This window comes from Ascidia mentula, chromosome 1 (genome assembly GCF_947561715.1).
Source record: "Ascidia mentula chromosome 1, kaAscMent1.1, whole genome shotgun sequence".
Taxonomy (NCBI): Eukaryota; Metazoa; Chordata; class Ascidiacea; order Phlebobranchia; family Ascidiidae; genus Ascidia; species Ascidia mentula.
Window position 1 is genome coordinate 17994482 of NC_138566.1, and position 19841 is coordinate 18014322.

The 19841-nt window shown below is 44.0% G+C and overlaps 2 protein-coding genes across 2 annotated transcripts; one reads left to right on the forward strand and one right to left on the reverse strand.

The window, feature by feature from the left end:
* The first annotated feature begins 672 nt into the window (after positions 1-672).
* LOC145917144 (BTB/POZ domain-containing protein KCTD9-like) lies at positions 673-7552 on the forward strand. The gene is made up of 11 exons (XM_083002927.1): positions 673-867; positions 1018-1148; positions 1215-1343; positions 1706-1764; positions 1952-2080; positions 2165-2232; positions 2401-2496; positions 4407-4556; positions 5068-5173; positions 5483-5616; positions 6751-7552. The coding sequence occupies exons 1-11, from the start codon at positions 808-810 to the stop codon at positions 6865-6867; spliced, it is 1179 nt and encodes a 392-aa protein (XP_082859053.1). The 5' UTR covers positions 673-807; the 3' UTR covers positions 6868-7552.
* A 95-nt stretch (positions 7553-7647) lies between these two features.
* Positions 7648-12824, reverse strand: LOC145917128 (uncharacterized). The gene is made up of 2 exons (XM_083002926.1): positions 11778-12824; positions 7648-8922 (listed from the first exon to the last, which is right to left on the reverse strand). The coding sequence occupies exons 1-2, from the start codon at positions 12764-12766 to the stop codon at positions 8226-8228; spliced, it is 1686 nt and encodes a 561-aa protein (XP_082859052.1). The 5' UTR covers positions 12767-12824; the 3' UTR covers positions 7648-8225.
* Positions 12825-19841: the final 7017 nt, after the last annotated feature.

The window sequence follows — 19841 nt, forward strand, 5'->3', positions numbered from 1 at the left end:
GAAAACTAGTTGCTTAAAGCACCCCTTAGGGGTCATTTCGGTCCCCGATCAGTCATTATTTTAGCTAAATGGGCTGCAAAAAATGTAAGATGGTTTTGCGAAAAAACGAATCACAAAAACCTCATCCAATTTGCAATTTAATGTTGGCCCTAACCCTTTTCTACGCAATGGCAAAAAAATTGTCACAGGAAAGTTGCGTTGGTTGCCCCCTGGGACTGTTTTTGCTATCCTGTAGGACAAAAGATCCTCCTGGAGGCTCCTCAGATCCTTGCTGTGTTTTGGCGGATGCAGCTGCAATCAATTTTTTTCTCCATGAATAGTACCAATAGATCTTCATGGGTCACTGACCACAGGAATTGTCGTTGGCAAAAAAGAAATCACTCAGTATGGGTAATAATGGTGATAGCCTTCATAACTAGATTTTTAGGATTTAATACTGATATGCGGCCTAAAACAACAATGTAATTTGTGCTTGAAAATTTTTGTCACATCTGTTAGTTTCCCCTCAGACTTTTCATAATTCGCGGTTATTAGGTAAGTCTGGATGCTAAATTTTCCAGATGTTATGAATTCTGTAAATTTATTCATTATTACCCTGATGATTTTTAAACAAAACAACGGGAAGTATTATGTGATATCTATGTTAAAATAAAACTCCACCTTTGGGGAAAGTACCGGAATCAACACTGGAAGAAAATTTGTTGTCAAGTTTACTCAAAAATAGTTACTTTTTAACGGTATGCGTGTAAAGTACTTGTGAAGTTGCTGCTGCCCCCGAGGATCGTAGATTTGGTATTTCGCCAACTGATGTCTTCCGCTCCAAATCGACGAGTTCAAGCTTTTTTGAAAGATGAAACTATTGGAAAGGTTCTGTTGTAACGTGTTATGTTGGTATATTTATATTGGCAATAACAAATTTACTTCTTTTTCATTCCCTAAAGACTTAAAGCATAACGACTGCTTGGCCCTAATCCCACAATAGTGTTAGTTTTATTATGTGTTCTGTGCTTTTAACAGGTGGTAGCACTTCCATCCTCATTGGAGGAACTAATCAATGTCATAAAACATGCCTTCTCCATTGATCAGAGCAAACAGGTTATGTTGTGCACAAAGGATGGTGCTGAAGTAACTGACATTGACTTGATGAAGTAAATATCAATACACATTTGATTATCACCTTGGAAACAGATGTTTTTGTTTGTATGTGTTAACAGGACTGATGATATAGTGAAAGTTTCAATGCTGGATAAAAAAACAAAACAAAATCCTAATTATTTACCTGCAAGCTCACCTAATGACTGGATTAGTTTAAATGTTGGAGGAAAAGTATTTGCAACCACTCGGTAAGGATTGTGTCAGATTTAATTCAACAACTAAACTAAATTTTCAATGGTTTATATGTTATCAAATTTAGTAAATTTATTGGAGTATGAGTAAATTTGAAACAATCTTTCTTCTTTATTATCTGCACAAAAGCTGATGTAATAAACTGCTTTTTTTGATAAATCAGACAAAAAACTTGTCCTTTACCATCGATATTTTTTGTGCATTGTCAAAAAGAGTAAATAGTTTTATAATATCCAAAGATAAAAGATAATTATTTTCGCCATGTTTATGTGGATGACAATACTTTGGATGATCTTGTTTTTGTTAGGATTGAGATGATCTCACAATCACTCACATAATCATGTTTACTCTTGTTTAGGAGTACATTAACTGGGCGGGAGAAACACAGCATGCTTGCTAAAATGTTCCAGGATGCAGGTAGGTTGTTTTGGTATGTATATTCTGTTGTGGTTAGGTAAGTTACTCTGTTTATTAGATGTGTGACCTCCTGAGAAAATACTCGTATAAATTAGCATTTTTATAAATTTGTTGTTACACAAATTTATATGCATTTGTATATAATCTTTTTAAAACAGACGGTATTTTTTTGTTTATCTATGTTCAGTCAAGTGGACAAATACTGTTGATAGCAACGGTTGTGTTCTCTTGGATCGCAGCCCAAAGTACTTTGAACCCATTCTTGGGTACTTGAGACACGGGAAACTGATTATTGACAAATCTGTAGATCCCAGAGGTGAAATAATTTAGAAATTTTCAGTTTTACTGTTTTTACTCACTACTTATAAAGACATTTTGTACACATAAACATGTTTTACAGGTGTGCTGGAGGAGGCCAACTTCTTTGGAATGGAGGCTTTGTCGAAAGAAATTAAAACTATAATTAAAGTATCGTTTACTTACACTGATTTGTGAAAACACTTTTGTTTTATAAATGCATGTGTTTAAAACGTTTGCCAGTGACAAACCTGTTTAAATCTTTCTCCATTGTCAAGAATGGATAAAAAATCGTCAAGAATTTTTTGATGTGAAGGTAAATAGCTTTCACTTTTGCAGGAGAGGGCCATGGATGGCTATGATGAGCCTCTCACCCGTTGCATGGTGGTGAAAGCCCTTCTTGTCACTCCAGCTAAATGTGAACTACGCTTTCAGGTTGACTATTTTGGTCTATTGGTTTATACGGAAACATATTTAATATTAACATTACAAGCTAAGTAATATTCCATACATACATGCATTACCAATTACCCAACCAAAATTTACAGACTCTGGTGTACTGGATTAACAAACAAGTCAACTATATGCATAGGCGCCTAGTTTTCATTTTTCCAGGGGGGGCGGCTATGTTATGACGTCATAGTTTGTTACTGTGACGTCATCAAGTATCGAAAAACTGTGTTTGAATTTTAATGCATGAGGCGTATTAACCAAAAGGGCGACGTTTGCGATGAACGCACGAGATCGGTCTGCGACACAACCAATAAGTACCTGTTGGTATATCATACTGCGAGACTGATGTTGCAACAACCAATGTTAGTTACGCAAGCGAAACTAGGTCAACATATTTTGTGTGCGTCGTGTAAGAAACACATTGTTTTTAGTTCTTTTTTTCTTTGAACGTTACGAATGCGACGAGTTACATGGTGCGGACAGACGCGCGTAAAAGCCACTCGTTTTTTTGAAAAACCTGGGGGGGCGCCGCCCCCCCTGCCCCCCCGGACTAGGCGCCTATGACTATATGTGTTGTTATTTTAACTGCGGTTGTGCTAAAGAAACGTCTGTTGCTCCAACGAACAGTCGCGCTGTGGCGGTATAGAGTCTCGTAAGATTCGAACCTAATTCTTTTGAATATGTCGAGACATATCATTACTTGATATATATCATTACTTTCTTTTAAAAAAGCAGTTAGAATTCGCAAATAGTACTCTTCAAAATAAACGAATAAGCTCTAATTTATCTCAATTTTGAACATATAAAAAATGTCTATATTAAAACAGTGCGACAACCGCGATTGGGTGATAGGTGAAATGTATCATGAGGTTTTCAGGCTTTGCAGCCCAGGCATTGCAGCCTCGCTGGTTCAGCCACTTTATCCTGACAAGTCGGAGCAAGATTTGAAAAATAAAGCTCCCGGTGAGGTTTGAACCCACGACCCTGGGCTAACCAGGCCCAACGCTCTACCAACTGAGCTACAGGAGCTTAGTGGTTTCACGGGGTATATTGTGGCCAAGGTACACTAGTGCGCAAGCGCAGAACTTGCCAGGCAACCTTCACATATACGTATGGGATCTCTACCACCGTATCAGATAAAAAGTAATATTTCATGCAATGGCATGATAGGCAGGATCACCCCACTGCGCAGGTCCTTGCTTGGCGATCACAGCTAACGTATCGCGATCATGAGGTTTTCAGGCTTTGCAGTCCAGGCAATGCAGCCTCGCTGGATTGTGGCCAATATACCCCGTGAAACCACTGACCTCCTGTAGCTCAGTTGGTAGAGCGTTGGGCCTGTTTGGCCCAGGGTCGTGAGTTCAAACCTCACCGGCAGCTTGATTTTTAAAATCTTGCTCCGACTTGCCGGGAGAAAGTGGCTGATCCAGCGAGGCTACATTGCCTGGGCAAAGCCTGAAAACCTCATGATCGCGATACGTTAGCTGTGATCGCCAAGCAAGGGCCTGCGTAGCGGGGCGGTCCTGCCCATCATGCCATTGCATGAAATATATACTATAGGTTAAATATGTTCATGTATTCGGCGCAATATCTGTGTTGGGTTGTTTTTGTTCTTCTGAACTTTAAATTCCATGCACTATGCTCCCGAGTGTTCTCCGCATGCATCATCAAAATGTGCATTTTGAAACAACGGAGCAAATTAGAAAAAAATAACGAAGTTTGGTACAAAGTTCAGATACCATTGTAACGCGAAATTGTGAAATATGCAGGCGAATATTGCGAAAATATTGTTTGTGGTATTCTGAACCCTTGCAACCTGCGCCCGATTCGTGGAATCGCACTTTTGCGCAGTCGCACCTTCAACCACTACTCCACGTTGTTCTCATGCGCAGGGAATTAATTTCTCCGGTGCCGATCTATCGCGGCTTGATCTCCGATATATCAACTTTAAGCTCGCTAACTTGAGTCACTGCAACCTCGCACAAGCCAATCTCTACTGCTGCTCGTTGGAGAGGGCCGACCTAAACGGTTCTGTACTGGACGTGAGTATTATATGAGTATTTGTCATCACAAGTGGCGGTGCGCAGTCTGACGTCCGCGGAAATCTCTTATCTTCGTCACGCCGCTTAATGAATTTCTGCTAATGAGCCGCCTTTGAGCGTGACCTATGTACCGGCGCGCCCCGCACACAAACAAGTTATGAGCCTCAATGCTGTCTCACAACGCAACCCGTTGTGCTTAGCTCATAACCAAGATAGTGGGGTGTCATACCCGGTAACCTTTCTGTGTATAATGGCTTAATGGAAAATTGTTTTGTCGTTTTTCTGCTACGGGCCCGTTTTTTGGTCTACATGGCGTTTATTATTGTGAATGGACGAAAGCCAAAGCTTTAACAATATATGTGATAAATTCTGTATTCCTTTTTCTCTGTTAGTTGCAGTAGTTGATTCGTTTTACTGCGACCCAGTTGGCGTTTGTTGTTTTGGCAAAGCGAAACTACAGCCGCTAAATTGTCGGCAAGCATTACGAATATTCAGGGTTGTTTCTTGACAGGGCGCTAACCTGCAGGGTGTGAGGATGATTTGTTGTAATGCCGAGGGTTGTTCTATGAAGGGATGCAACTTTGACGATCCTTCGGGTCTAAAGGCGAACATGGAAGGTACGATCGACTGTTACAAGTTTTTTTGCAGTGTTTTCCCCCCAAACATCTTATGTGTGTTCGCTTAACATTTTTGCCTCTTCGCCCGTTCGAGTCAAGTTCAAATTTTTGGAAAAAAATGCGACTTTCGTTTTTTTCCGCTTTGAAACTAACAGACCAAAAACGCACAAATTTTGGATTTGATGTTTGGCAAACAGTCTGAGGTCAAAAGTTTCAATTGTGCGCTGTTTCCCCAAGATAATCCCAATATTTGCCTCGTTTATTATGCGGTTTCTTACCTCTGTTTGTGTTACCGGCACCTTGTTTTAGGTGCCAACATGAAGGGCGTCAATTTCGAAGGAAGTCTAATGGCGGGAGCGAACTTACGTGTGGCCACGGTGAAAAATTCAAACCTGAAGAATTGTGACTTGCGTGGTGCGATTCTGGCTGGAACAGACTTGGAAGTAAGGACTTAGTGCTTAGAAATTGAATGGGTTTTAGCCAAAGATCCTGGGAGAGCATTTTGTGTTTTATTTTTTCACGTAAACATTTATACATATGCCAATGATTGGTTGTTGTGAATGTGAAGGTTGGTAAACAAATTGCTTGTGATGTTGACAGTCATGTTTTATTGCTGCAATACAGCTCTTCTGGTGGCAATATTTTTTTTATGTAAACGTTTCGACCACCATGCAGCAGCCTTCATCAGGGTGTAAAAAATGGGTGACGTTAATATTATATAGTTCTTGCCAGAAGACAGTGAAAGTTGGTAAGGCTGGTTCTTCCTTTCTTAATTCGATTTTTTCGTTTTTGTGTAAAACGCAAATCGTGCGTCAGTATACTTAGATATAACTGTCTCGTGTTTCAACTCTCACCTTTCGACGTGTTTGGTTTTAATTTACTCGGCCCAACCAGAGCGGAACATTTTCAAGATAAATAGCTCATTTCTGCGTATCACTGTAACGCTGGAAAGATCGGCCACAGATGAAACGGTTTTAAACAAAGGCGAACCCATTCGGTTCGTAAACCAATACCCATAAAGCCTGCCCATCCACACTCCCCAGTGCAGTGGAACGGAAACGGGCGACGAAACGGGAAAATCGATTGCTCCCTGCCGGTGAAAAACTTTTGAAAAATGCGCGTTCGGATTGCATGCATTTTGCGCCCTTGCTTCAACGAGGCGCACTCGGTTCGCGAGCCCGTGACCTTATGGGCCCGACACGCATGGGGGTAACGGCGGGCCTTCAGATGTGTTCTACGGCCCCGATTTGCGCCCAAAGTGGGCGGCATCCATGTGGAAACGCAGGGTATCGTGGTTACCCGAGATTCCATCAAGAGGGCTCAACTCAGTCCGCGGGAACGCCTGCATTCGGCGTCTATTACCGTTACCCTGTTAATACAGGTTTGTGCCTATGCGAGAAGGCACGCGGTAGGTGGTGGCGATGCTCTCGCGGTCGCTGTATTAGCATGTTCGCTCGACTGGAAAAGATTGATTTGCCTTCGTTTGGTTGTGATTAATTTGCTTTCCGTGGCACGTTTACCTGAAAGTTCTGTAGACTTTTCACAATCAATAACAACCTATGTTTCTGAATTTGTAGAACTGCGACTTGTCGGGTTGCGATCTGTTTGAAGCAAACCTTCGAGGCTGCAACGTGAAGGGTACAAAGTTCGAAGAAATGATCACGCCCCTGCATATGACCCAAGCTGTTCCTTGATTCATCGATCGTCCCATCCGACGCTTTGTTCGCTCTTATTTCGCCTGCTATGCTACTCATCTTTTTCCTTTTTTTCGCAGTAATTTTTCACTGCCGTTACGTCATTGTGTTATGGGCGTGATTGGTTTATTTTGAGCAAAGATGGCGAAAACACAGAGTTTGCATACCTTTATATCAGGGAAACTCCGCGCCGAGGTTAACGCAAGTATGCAAGCGAACCACACCTTCGCCATGTTTTTGTCTTTGCGCGCCTCGTTCAAAGTCCTGTATGTTTCATAGCCACTAGTGTCTCTCTTCTAACTATATGGCTGCTTTCCTCCAATACATATACGGTGTGCGGGTCTCTGATTAATCATCGCTCGATACTTGCGCAGCGCTGATCCGATTGCGGTCACGCGCGCCTCCGCTCCTACACGGATTCAGAATGTACGTCTCCAAAATTCTGTCCTCCACTACCGTTAACGATTACAGCGCGCCATCAGGCTCCACTATTGCTTATATGTTTACATTATGCGGTAAAGCTGCACGAGGTTCCCCTCTCGTATCTGTTCGTGAGCACACCTTCAGTTTGCCTGCGGTAAAGTGCATGCGCACGTTTGTGCTGTTAATCCTACCCGAAAGTTCGCTTTTAGATTTATTCGTTCTTTTGTCTGATTTGCACCCTCTGCTTGTTTGGCAATACACATTTTCTGTTGCGATAAGCCTCTCTTTGCGGTATCATTGCTACACTCTGTGCAGGCACCAACCACATTAGCGAACCGCTACATGTATTTGCGTCGGGGTCACGACCACACGAAAAACACAAAAAAATTCACAGCAAACCGAAAGTTGTATGTCGCACAGCGCCACTCAGCGGAATGGACAGAAGACGACCCTTGACGTGAAAAGAACTATCACACGCAAAATGACATAAATAGGTTTTTAATTCAAAAAGCACACACGCACGCGCGAAAGCACAGTTTCTATACGTTTCTTTGGTCTGCGCATAGAAAATTCATAGCCAACAGAGAGACTCAAGGAACTTTGTTTGGAGGAAGTTTTGAATATACGCTTTACAAGGGGTTTGGAAATAATAACTAACTTCACACAACAAACAGCAATGTCGAAATGCGTTCAGCTTTAAACCTTGTTCAACTTGTGTAGAAACACCTTGCAATTCACACACAACAGCTAATGTAAAATGTTTGCGTTGCGATTTTTGTACGTTGCAGATGTGCAAAAGTAAAATTTCCTTTTGTGAATCATCGAAGGATGCCATTTTCTCCCATCTTTAAAAACGCATTTTCAATTATGTAGGAAATCACTAAATGTTAAACATGACGCCCCTTTAATTATTTTATATGACATCACGATCCTGTTTAAGAATACTTGCGCCTCATCAGGCTGTTGACACTGAACTGGAATGGATTAGTAACGCAATGACCGCCGTGCGGCGATGCAATCGCACGGTTACCGCTTGCGTATGGATTATGAATCTGCTGACTTTGGGCCATCGCCATTGCGGCGGCACTACCCCCCTCATACACAGCTGGATTCGATCCATCTGGGCTCGTTGGCGTTGCTGTCGGCGAAGCGAGATCCACACTACCACTGATGCCATACCTTGAACAGGCATCCATTATGCTTCCCGAGCCCCCCATGTTGCCTACCGCCATCGGGCTGCGCTGTACCCCCGGCGTCATCGGACTTCTGGCGTGGCTGGCGTCTTCGATCTCAGTGGAATGTTGCTGCTGGATCTCGGGTTTTACATGCATGTTTCTGCCCATGCCTTCGTGGCTACCATACAAGCTGTTGGCGCTGCCACTCGATTGGTGCTGGTGCTTCATGTCCATGCCCAAATTTGACGAACCGCCGTTCTGCTGCTGGTGATGGGTACTTTGCTGGTGTGTCGAAGAACTTGGGCTCGATGCCGACCCGATCCGGTGTTCATGCGAATTGTGAACAGCATTCAAAAGCGACATGGGCGGTGGAATTTGAGGGAGGTTGAAATCTGGAGGGCGCTCAATGCTCTCCTTTCCCATCATGGCACCCTGGTCTCGACGCTTTCTCTTGCGTCTGAAAAACATCGAAAAAATTATGTTAAAAATGTTTGAAACTATCAACAACAAGTACACTGTTTTGATCCTCAGTTCCGTTTACATTTTTTTCTCTGAATTACTTGCAAAGTAAACCAGTGTGATATGACAATGCACTGTGTTTGATTTGAATCGCTTTTCGAATTTATTTTACATTGGCTGAGAAAAACGAAACAATTACGTAGAGATGTGGCTGTTTTTTTAGTCGAGGCGTTTGTGTAATTTGCAGATTGTTGCATTCATTTTTAAGTTTTAAATGTGTGGCAACAACAACAAACTTATGCCCTTGGACTTTTATTATTATTAATGCGGATTGCAAGTCTCGCTTATCTGAAATACCAACTAATTCGTTTGAGCCTGTGTAGTGTTTTGAAACAAAAATGACGACCTGAATATCAATTTAATTTGATTTACCGGATAAAAGCTGATTCATTAATTTTAAATGACGCATGTGAATCAAAGGTCGTTCCTCAGGCTTTACAACTGAAAAGCGGTGTTTTAAAAATCGGCACTACTATTTATTAAAATGTGAGATGCACGTTTTAAAATGACCTGGCATGTTTCTTGGATTACCACCGTCACACCACTGGTTGACTGTGACAAGCGGTTCAAGCAGGTTGTTGTTGTTTGCGTATTTTCAAAATGGCGGAACGCGTCGCCAACACTGCAGTCGAACGACCAAGAACAGTAACAAAGGCAAGTGGGAGATTTTGTTTCTTTTCTAATTTATGAATATTATAACTATTATACCATGCCTTAAACTCGCTTGTGTCATCTTGTTAGGTTGTTCATAACATATATAATGTTGTTTGTAAGCTTTTGCGTTTGCGAAATACCACTTTCGGTTTGCGATGCATTTGGATGTACCAAGAGTATTTTGGTTCATCAAGGATTGTTTCATTTAAAATTGAGGATCTTCCGAGCTATAGAATTACTTTCCTGTTAAGAAACGGCGCCACATCGCGACCGATAGTTCCCAAGCGGCTTTCAAGTGTGTTCGGACTAAGGCAGGATGTTGGGCCGCTACGGTAAATGATAACAGTGTGATTAAAGTCTCTTCGCGTGCGAAAACTTGTGTGTCGGCCCCTGACAGTCAAGGACGCCCGCCCAGGGTCATGTGAAACTACATTGGGTGCGAAGGCGTGGAACCGTGCCTTGCAACTCGCGTGTTGTGCATTTTTACCGCAAGCAAATCGCCCGCGTTGTCGACAAACATGTTTTGTGAGTTTACACTGTCAACAGATGCCAAATAGACTTTCGCCAAATGTAATCACGGTCTACCCCAAAGCTGGGCGCATGCGGTTTCTGTCGGAGGGCACGTGATGCTCTTTGCTCGGTGATTGATAGTGGTTACCCGTTTATTTTTGCTCAAAAGTAAAACAGTTTGGCCGGTTAATGTTAATGCCACAACAAACATAACGCGGTAATTTCATGGTGTTTAGTAAATCATGTTGGGGAACATTATAGAGGTTAGGTTTTCGCGGGCAAACAAGCGTTTTTTTTTGTCAATTTCTGCACAAACATGCGCATCGTAAAGGGCTCTTAAACCACAAATTAAAATAATTTTGATGACTTGGAATAATATCCAAAACAAAAGAGTTGGGCGTTTATGGTTGTGTTAAAAGGGCCATTCTAAGACTGTCAACTGAGCGTTTGTTTGTGGTTACAGTATTTAATCTTGGTCACATTGTTTGCGTAACAGGTGCGCAGCAAATTTTTAGGGCAGCTTACAGAAGCGTATCACCTGATACCGAAGGAGGCGTAGCGACCCTTGCGTTTGAACCCTGAAGATATTTCGCGATGGGACATGCGATAGCGTATAATGCCTGGCACGGTTTAAACAAAAAAATATATTTGCGTCCGACGTGTTTGGAAGACGAAACAGGCACCAAATTTTTATTTTCACCTCCCATCGTATGATTTAGAAATATGAAAGTTAGTTATTAGGGTACTTCTACGGAAATAATGTGTCAAAAATTTTATCTTTGAAGTTGTTTTTTGTAGCTCACAGAACAATGGTTAACGATGTTCGAAACACCTTTGTATTAACCTGGTCGTTTAAAAGTAGTGTATATGTTGATGTTTTTATAATGCCGTTTCACAAATCGATAGAGAAAAAACGGAATTTATTTTTGTTACACGTTTCTGAAAAAGTGTTTTTACTTTAGTGAAACATTGGTACCTCGTCTGTTACTTTTTGCTGTTGATGACTCCATGATCATCGTTGCCTTCATTGCGCTTAAAAAAGACGCGGTTTGGTTTCGCCGCCCAGTTCCTTGTAGCGCATTGACGATCGTGTTGTGCATTAATTCCGTGGCCGTGAACTTGGACCCCTGAAGGCCCAAACATCGAATTCCTTTCGCTCGCTTCGACGTCACGACTTTAGGCGCCGGCAAGCAAGCGCGGATTATCGCAGAACGACGCGGTGCAGACGAATGGCCGTTTGTTTGTGCCACGCTCGAAATATCCGATTAAAATGATTGAGATAATATCGAGGCGCTGGGTGCGCGCGATATTCACAGTGTGAGTGATGGCTTGTTAACGTTGTGGATTGCGATTGTCTGTCGCCCGCGGTAACAGCGCACCCTCTAGAGGTGTGTCGGTCAAAGTTTTTCACGTTAATAAGCCGCAACATAAAATGTTTATCGAAGCAACGTAGTTTTCTTAAATTGTAATTGTGTTACAGTGAGGCCTAAATGCCGGTTGCTTGTTGTTGTTTACCGTTTGCGGCGCGTCTCTTACGCTTCAACGGTAGCGACGTACAGCGGAAGGGGACCCTAACACCACTTTCCCCTCGCTTACACATTCAAACAAAATGGCGTCGTTGGATTTTACCTGAAGTTTCCGTTGTCAAACATCTTTTCGCAGTTGGGGTCGAGCGCCCAGTAGTTTCCTTTGCCAGGATCGTCCTCATCCCTCGCTACTTTCTTAAAACAGTCGTTAAGGGACAGGTTGTGGCGGATCGAATTTTGCCAACCGGCGCGGCTTTTCTTGTAAAATGGAAAGTTCTCGGCCACGTACTGGTAGATCTGTGACAAGGTCAGCTTCTTTTCCGGGGAATTTTGGATCGCCATTGCTATTAATGCCGAGTATGAATACGGGGGTCTGACCATCTTAAAGAGTTCGGATTGGCTGGAGAGAGAGAGCCACGCGAAATCTGAACCAAAACCAGCAGGTCCAAAGAACTGCCGTTGCCCGGCGGCCGCCGCTACAGCCGCTGCGCCGTACGTTGCCGACTGCATGTACGAAGTGGCGGAATTAAAACTACTTGCACCCATAGAAGACGAACCTGCAGCGTGATTCAGCCACAGGTACGGATTTGACGCGCCGGCTGCAGATGGGTATTCTAATGGCGGGTAGGGGTGCCCTGTGGTGGCCGGGTGTTGGCCACGCGCTGCCGCAGCTGCCTGGGCCGCAAAAGCGTTGGGATTGTAAAAGTTATCGTACATTGAACCTCCTGCGCCGCTACCATTGCTGTCGATAAGATCTTGCTGATGGGTGCCGTGGTGATGCGGGGGAATTGAACTCATCATGCTGCCTTCAGTAGGGTGATTCCTCGAGAGACCTGAAGCAATTGCAACTGGGAGTCCAGGCTCTTGCGCTCTGGCGTATTGCTGCGAGGAGTACAGAGGAAAGGGGCTGTTGTAGTGGACAAAGTCGCACGATTCGTGCTTGACGCCCGCTGCGCTTATTTCGCTGTCCGGTAAATTATAATGGCGCTGGGGTGTGACCGGGGTTGTTTGGTAACACTCCGAAAACGATTGCTGTTGCGTGCTTTCAAATTCCCGTTCTGGTGTGTCGAATGGGTTCACATCAAATACCATAATAAAAAATCACCTACTGACGGAAGACTTTCGCGACACCAACAGTGAATAAAAAATTTCAACTGCAAAAGAAAGAAATCACGTGGTCACACATCGAAGAAAGCGTACGCATAACGTATTCCTGTAGACTGGAAATAATTATTTGTTTGCAACAACAACTACGGCTGTCTGCACAACAGCTTGACACTCGCTCGCTTTTCTACCAGGTACTGCTTTTAATTTAAGTAATTCGTCTGTCTCTTTTGGTACAAACAGCGCGCGGTAGGCTATGTAAACCCCAAACTCCAAACAGTTGCAGTAACAAACTGGTCTGGCTGCCGACATGCGTTGCAGTAACAAACTGCCCGTGAGTTGTCACCAGCAACAGTGCTCCCGCCCGTACCTGCGCTCTGATATCAACGCGCGATGCAGACCGTTCCACATGAACTTCTTCGTGGACTGTCTCGAGAGCCGCCGGTGTCGTAAGCGCCAACTCGCGGCCGATAAACGGGCTTTGAACGTAAACAGCAATTCGCTATGCGTTTAGACTCCGGCCGCCGACCGCAAGCAGACCCCTGTTTACAGCACGCATTACAGCGCGTTTATTACCCAAATTATTCGCCACGCGTCGTCACTTTGGGGGCTGTGTTCGCCTCAAGTCAGCTGCGCTTACTGTATAAACAAAAATTCGCAGTTGCGCAGGGCTGCTCTTTTCAGACGACAGAATTACGGTAGCTACCTGTTCTAGTACCAAAGCTCGCGATGGTCTGTTGTTTTCAAGCATGCAAGGCTTTCGGGCAGATATGCGAAATCGAATGAGCGATCGACAAGCGCCACACCAGATGTAAACAGATTTTCGCGATCGTGCGCCTGGGGGTAGGCATTGCAACTTTGCTGAGACGATCTAGCTCCGGCAAGAGCGACATCCGCACCAAAGTTGTCGATGCCGCATAGAGTTTTAATTGCGATCACGAGTTACCGATGAGCTCGACGTTGCGCAAAATGGCCTGTTAATGACTCCGAAGCGAAATCGTCTGATTTGTTCCGCTAATCGAATCAGGCAACCACCGTAAAAATGCCGAAAATATTTTTGCTAGCACCTCGACTTCTATTAGTTGGGGGCGGGCGTAATACTCTGTTTGTACAAAGCGTTTTGTTCAGTTAGGCTTCGACAGGCAAGATGGACGATCGCAAAACCTTGACGATTGCACCTCACAACATCTTTAGCTTATTGTTGCCTATGCGTCCGTGCTTTCGGCGTCGACTCAAGCACAGTGTGCAACCCTAATATTATTGCCTGTTTACAATACGGAAACTGACTTGGAATTTCGGTCTTTGATTCGTTTTATTCGGTCGCGCCTGATTTCCTTTTTCCCGTTGATCCGATCGAGAGAGTCGTGCTGATGGCAAATTGGCTTAAATCCTTATGCTCAATCTCTCTCCCACATATTCGACTGTTGTACTATTTTATATTTTTGATCGAAATGGAAATTTTTATCAGAGTTTGTCAATATTTAAAAAGATGTAATTGCGACTTTCCGAATTATTCAGCAAGCAAAATTTCGTTTTTTTAAGCGGCCGAATAACTCCTTGAGAATTAATCGCCGTATTTGGTTTCGCAGTAGCATATTTATTCCGCCTACAACTACCATATAAATAGCGACCATTTGTTACTCAAAAATAACCATAACATCCTCCCTAGTCTTGTTTATATTTGTAAACAGTCGATAGGTGCACGTGCCTTTTCCGCCACAACGCCAGTGGTGTTATAATCGGTTTTGTTTTGCATGTGGCAAGTGTCCATTGTGATGGTAAATACAGCACAATAAACGTAAAACGTCAGCGCGTATATGCAGCTTGCACACAAACCCCTATTTTGGCAATTTTTCCCGACAATGTGCCCACAATCTTATATAATTTAGATATGTTTAACGAGTTAAAACACGTCATGCAATTTGTAGCAGGGAGGCAATGTATTAATTATTTCGCTTTTTTGCAAACAACAAAAAATTCTCTAAACTGCAGAAACAAAAATAAAGTTTGGACAAAATTTCGACAAACTGCAGATACACATTTTTAGATATATATTGGGCTGTATGGCATATTTGTTATAACGCCAACGTATTCGCCACCATTTATCTTAGAAAACTGAAAACATTAATGGATTCTTTAAAGCTCAATTATTTTTAGTTTATTTTTCAAAATAAATGATATTCCTATTGACTCTAAATATATTTTTGTTTGGGAAAAAATCGCCACTCTCATCGTACAGTCTACACAACAACTCGTTCGAATTAATCTCTGTTGCTCTTTATTGTTGTATAACGTTGAAGGAGATACAATTAATTTTGGTCCTTTATTTTCAAAATATACTCTTTCAGTTTATTTTTGACTAAGAAAAGCATAAAAATAATGCCATTAAGCACGGAATATGTAGACCTGCTGTCACTGAAGACGTGGAGTCTTCGCGAACTGAGCCGCTATACAAACGGTGGCGTCTATACAAAGAGCGATAAATCTAATCCTCTGGATTTTCATTTTTAAATTTTAATGACTCTGTTTGTGTTGAGAGGCACTTTTCTTCGTTTGTCCGCTGCTCGTTGGTTATTATGTCAATAACCGATTGCAGTACGCGAAAACACAGATTTCCCTTTCGTGTGACCACCGTACGGCCGGCACATGTCCTATTTCACTATTTACGGGCTCCTTAATGCATTTTTTGTGCGCACACCGCTCCCGACACTTTCTATTATTTGTAAACACGTCACCAGAGACAAATCTACGAGACCCGGCGCAGTTAGATTCTCGAGCGCTCGTCGAGCGGCCGCACCTGGCTGTCCGAACGTCCACCATTTGTATCAATCACTCGACAAGCTTGATATTTTTGAAATCAGTTACCCATTGGTCATGCAGGATGACGCATGGCCCGGCCACGCGCCCATAACGCGGGGAGCCTTCTTGCTTGAGGTCTCAACGGAGCCAAGCTTGCATTAATTTCGTTTTAAAATAGACGAGGTCGGAATCGTTAAAATTTAGGCTCAGAAAAATGCGAAAAAGCGAAATTCCTCAGCGCAGGGCGTCATTTTGCTCACAGAATTAGGCCTGTCCAATTATCTGCGCCCGTGATATTGATTATTAATGTACGGCGAAAAGGCATAAATCATTCAAGACGCGATTTAATAGTGTCTATTTGCGCCTCCCGGGGCGAGAAGTGTCGCGTGAAAGCGTTTTCCGGGTAATTTGCGGGTGCAACACCCGTCCATTAGGAGATTTTCGTTTGTTGCCAACACACTGCCGGAAAGGCGCTGCGCTTTTTGTTCTTTTTACTGCCCGCTCTCCCCGCCCCCTTACTCCATAAGTTTATTGTCAACCATAACAAGCAGCCAGTGGGAAAGCGAAGCAAGCTTTTTGTTTTTGCCGGTGCGCTGTGGACCCTATAAGCGGTTAAACATTGTCGAGGGACGGCAGCTTTTTGTATAAGCGCTAGCTGGTCCCGCCCCTGTGCGTGCTTGGACAGTCGAAATCGTCGGTAATTCCCTGTGAGTGACAAATTGGTCCACGCAGTCGCCGTACCCGAAACGACCCAAAATAAGATACAATCAGAGAAAACGAACTAGGGATTACTTAATTTGTTGACGGTTAGGCGTCCACGGTTTTGTCGAATAAAGCGATTACACCACGAATCTGTGTAGATTAAGTCACGATAGAAAGACGTACACAAACTTTTCCTCGGTGCTTTCCTAGACGATGATGGTCCCTGTAAGTTGGTTCAAACACGGTCGCCTTTACAGAATTTTGCTTCACACAAATATCGTAAAAAATTAACATAGACATTCCATTGACTTTCATCATTATTAGGCTGCACGGCAGGGCATTTAAAAAAATAATAAACATAGTAAACTATAAGTTATTTAGGTTCTAAATAATCTTTAACAATCCTTAACGCCTGTTCATCATATATAAAGTATAATACAAATCAAATGACATGACTTGAGTTTAAGGCGGTTGGATATAAAATTATATATTTTACGACTGACAATTACCGAAATTGTTTTCTTAGGAGCGCACAACTCATGGTAACATTTTTCTATTTTTTGCATATTACTTGCTTGTTCAAACCCATACTGACGTAGAGAGATTATTAAATATTTGTATTTTTTTTTCAATTTAACAGTGGAATTTCCATTTGAAAACACGGTCTTAATTAATTCACTTTTCTGTCAATTCTTACGTGTATATTATGTAACCATGTCTGGCCACAATGAACATTTCTCTCGGAATCTGGTGGGAATTTCGTCCTCCATTCTTCTCCGGGCGTTCGCAGGCGTTATGGACATGGAAAACATGGTTGTCGCCAAATACTCCCATTGTGTCGCTGCTTCCTTCGTTGCGAGATCGTCAACGGAAAGCCTACCAGATCTTTTGAGGGTCCATTCGAGGCTTGACATGCAGAGACCCTCAAAACCGTTTAAAGCTGGGTACGGCACAGACAAAAGGCGCACCATTTTGCATGTACACATGTGACAATGGGAGGGAATTCCTTTGGGAATAAATTGCACCACACATAGCCGGGGCTGTGGCGGCGATTTAGCCGTCCGGGAAGACGGTATCGGATGGCAAGAAACCGTACCTTAGCGTGTTTGCATGTGAACCAGCAAGGCGCTGATTCGAACATCATTCACCGAACACACGCATCGGGGAGACTCCTCTCTGTTTGTCCCCGGGGCATTGTTCCCCCGCTGCCGACTCCGGGCACGTTCTTTTCAATTACCCGAAGGTCGTTAGGCCGTTCCCACATTCGGTGTGCGCTGGAGCCTGATGAGGCTCGACTTCCGCGTCGACTGTTTTCCCGACTCGGCGCGTCTCAAGCCCTGATGCTCGAGCTCTGCACTCCACCGCCCGCGGGCCACCTGGGTTCCGAATTTTCAGGTCGCTGAGCTGCGGGGGAAGCGGGTATCTAATTGCCCGTCACGCTATATTCTGGTCTTTCACCGCAGACCAGCCCATAGAGCCCCTCTTTTAGCCAGCTTTTACCTTAAAAAGGCTTGGTGCGGCATCGCCGCGCGCTGACGTGTCTGACGCCGAAGCGACGGAGCACTTACAAAAGCCCAGGCCCCCTTTGCAATTTCTCTTGTTGTCGGAGCTGACGAGCAATCGTCAGAGGTCGCCCAGCACTGTTTAGGGTGCGGAGCGTGTGCGCTCGTATGGATCGACGAGGAAAATTTTGGCAACTTGCAGGTTTCGAGTTCGGCTGTTGAGCAAACAGTACAACTGACGGCGGTTGTCGCGAGGACGGTGGTTAACGAGATCACCAAGCTCTGGGAAGCGCTCTGCTCAAGCCGAGGAGGAAGCAGAAAAGTGGACTCACCGCCCGACCTTTCGCAATCAGCACTTACGTACGCAGGGAAATAGTTGGCCTAATGAACCGCGGAGTGTGGGAAGCAACAGTTTGTCTCAATGTCGACACTGTCTCAGCTGCCAAAGACGTGATTCATGACGGTAATTGCCAGACCAATCCCATCGCAATCGGTTTTGAAACAACAAAAACAACCTTCGGATAATAGTTGAGTGCGCAAACGGCGACTCCGGCCGTGAAGAAAGCTTCACGAAGATCGGGCGTGGGGAACAATGTAGTTTCTCCAGCGCCTGTCAGTCTCAGTTGCTTCACCACCACCTGGAAAATGTATCACACCAGCCCCCCGCGGTCCGGGCTGTGAATATGTTGACATTAAACATGATGATTATTTACAGGCAGCTATTAACGCCCTTGTGCGCACACGCTCCGCCATGATTCTTCGCACTCAACCGAGCGAATCAACCCCAAATTGAGCAGCCGCTTGACGTTATGTAGCACCGGTACTTGCAACATGCCGCTGTTTGCTATTAAAATATTGACTGTGTATACAAACGAGCCGATGCGTTCTGAGCGCTACCTCTTGAGGCTGGGGTTTTGCTTCTAAACAGGCGTCGGATGTTTTGTCTTTGCGCGCAAATCGATGTTTACTGTCGACGCGTTCGTTCGCGTAAGGCGCAAGACCGTGCAGAGGGGACCACTTCAATAGCGCGCCGCGCAATTGCATTTGAATCGCGCGACCTTCGCTACATTTCTCCGCGCCTTGTTTTGCTTCGGCACAGACGCGCGACGCCATTTGGTACTCTAGCGTATCTCGCGGGTGTTACGCGCACAGCTAGACCCGGTGTGTCGCAAGTGTGAATGGAAACCGACAATCCTTGTTTAGTCATAACAATCGACGCATCGCTCAGTTGGACTCAGCATTGCGGTCAAAACGACTTTTCGCTTCTCACAACTCCTTGACGATCCTTTGGGCGTCGCACATCGTCCTCCAAGCTCTTTTTTTTCACCTTTTTCTTGAAAACCTTACAGCTTAAAATAACACGTACCGGTCACACGCTGCACCCAACAGGCAATATCAAGAAAACCGGAACGGGGTTGAACCTTGTATACACATACTACTGTGGGGTTCTGCACACAGAAGACATCTCTTTTGCATTTCCACGGCAAAAGAGAAGACAATTCTGTAAAGATCCCGTCCCACGACCCTAGTGTGATGTTTCTTGTCACGTCAAGCCACCGTACCGCCCTGACCTCTTGTGGCCATTTTGTTTCGATTTCCTCGCAGTACATCGTGAGTGTTGATTTGCATGTAACAAAGTTTTTTTCATGTGGACATTTTAATGTATGGGTGATAACGGTGATAGATATGTTGTTGGGTAACAGCACTTTCAGAGGTCAGCAATCTGCTTAGCCGTTACACCTGTGCGTTAACACTTGCCGCCACCGATGAGGAATTAATTAGTGACCGCAGAAAATCGCGTTACCGGCAGCTTTAGTGAGCTGTCGTTTAAACGATACTTGCTCAGGAGTTCACGACGGGGACGAGCCAGTGCTGTTTGACATTTAATCTGTCATCATTAGAAATATTGCAGCACAGCTTACGACTGCTCAAATCCAGATTTCACGACGAGAAAGGTTGCGATTTTAGGTCCTTTGCTCACGGTTTCGATTCAAAGCTTTCTGTCGCTTTTTATAATTTACTTGAGATAAGATCTGACCGGTGTAAAACAAACGATAATA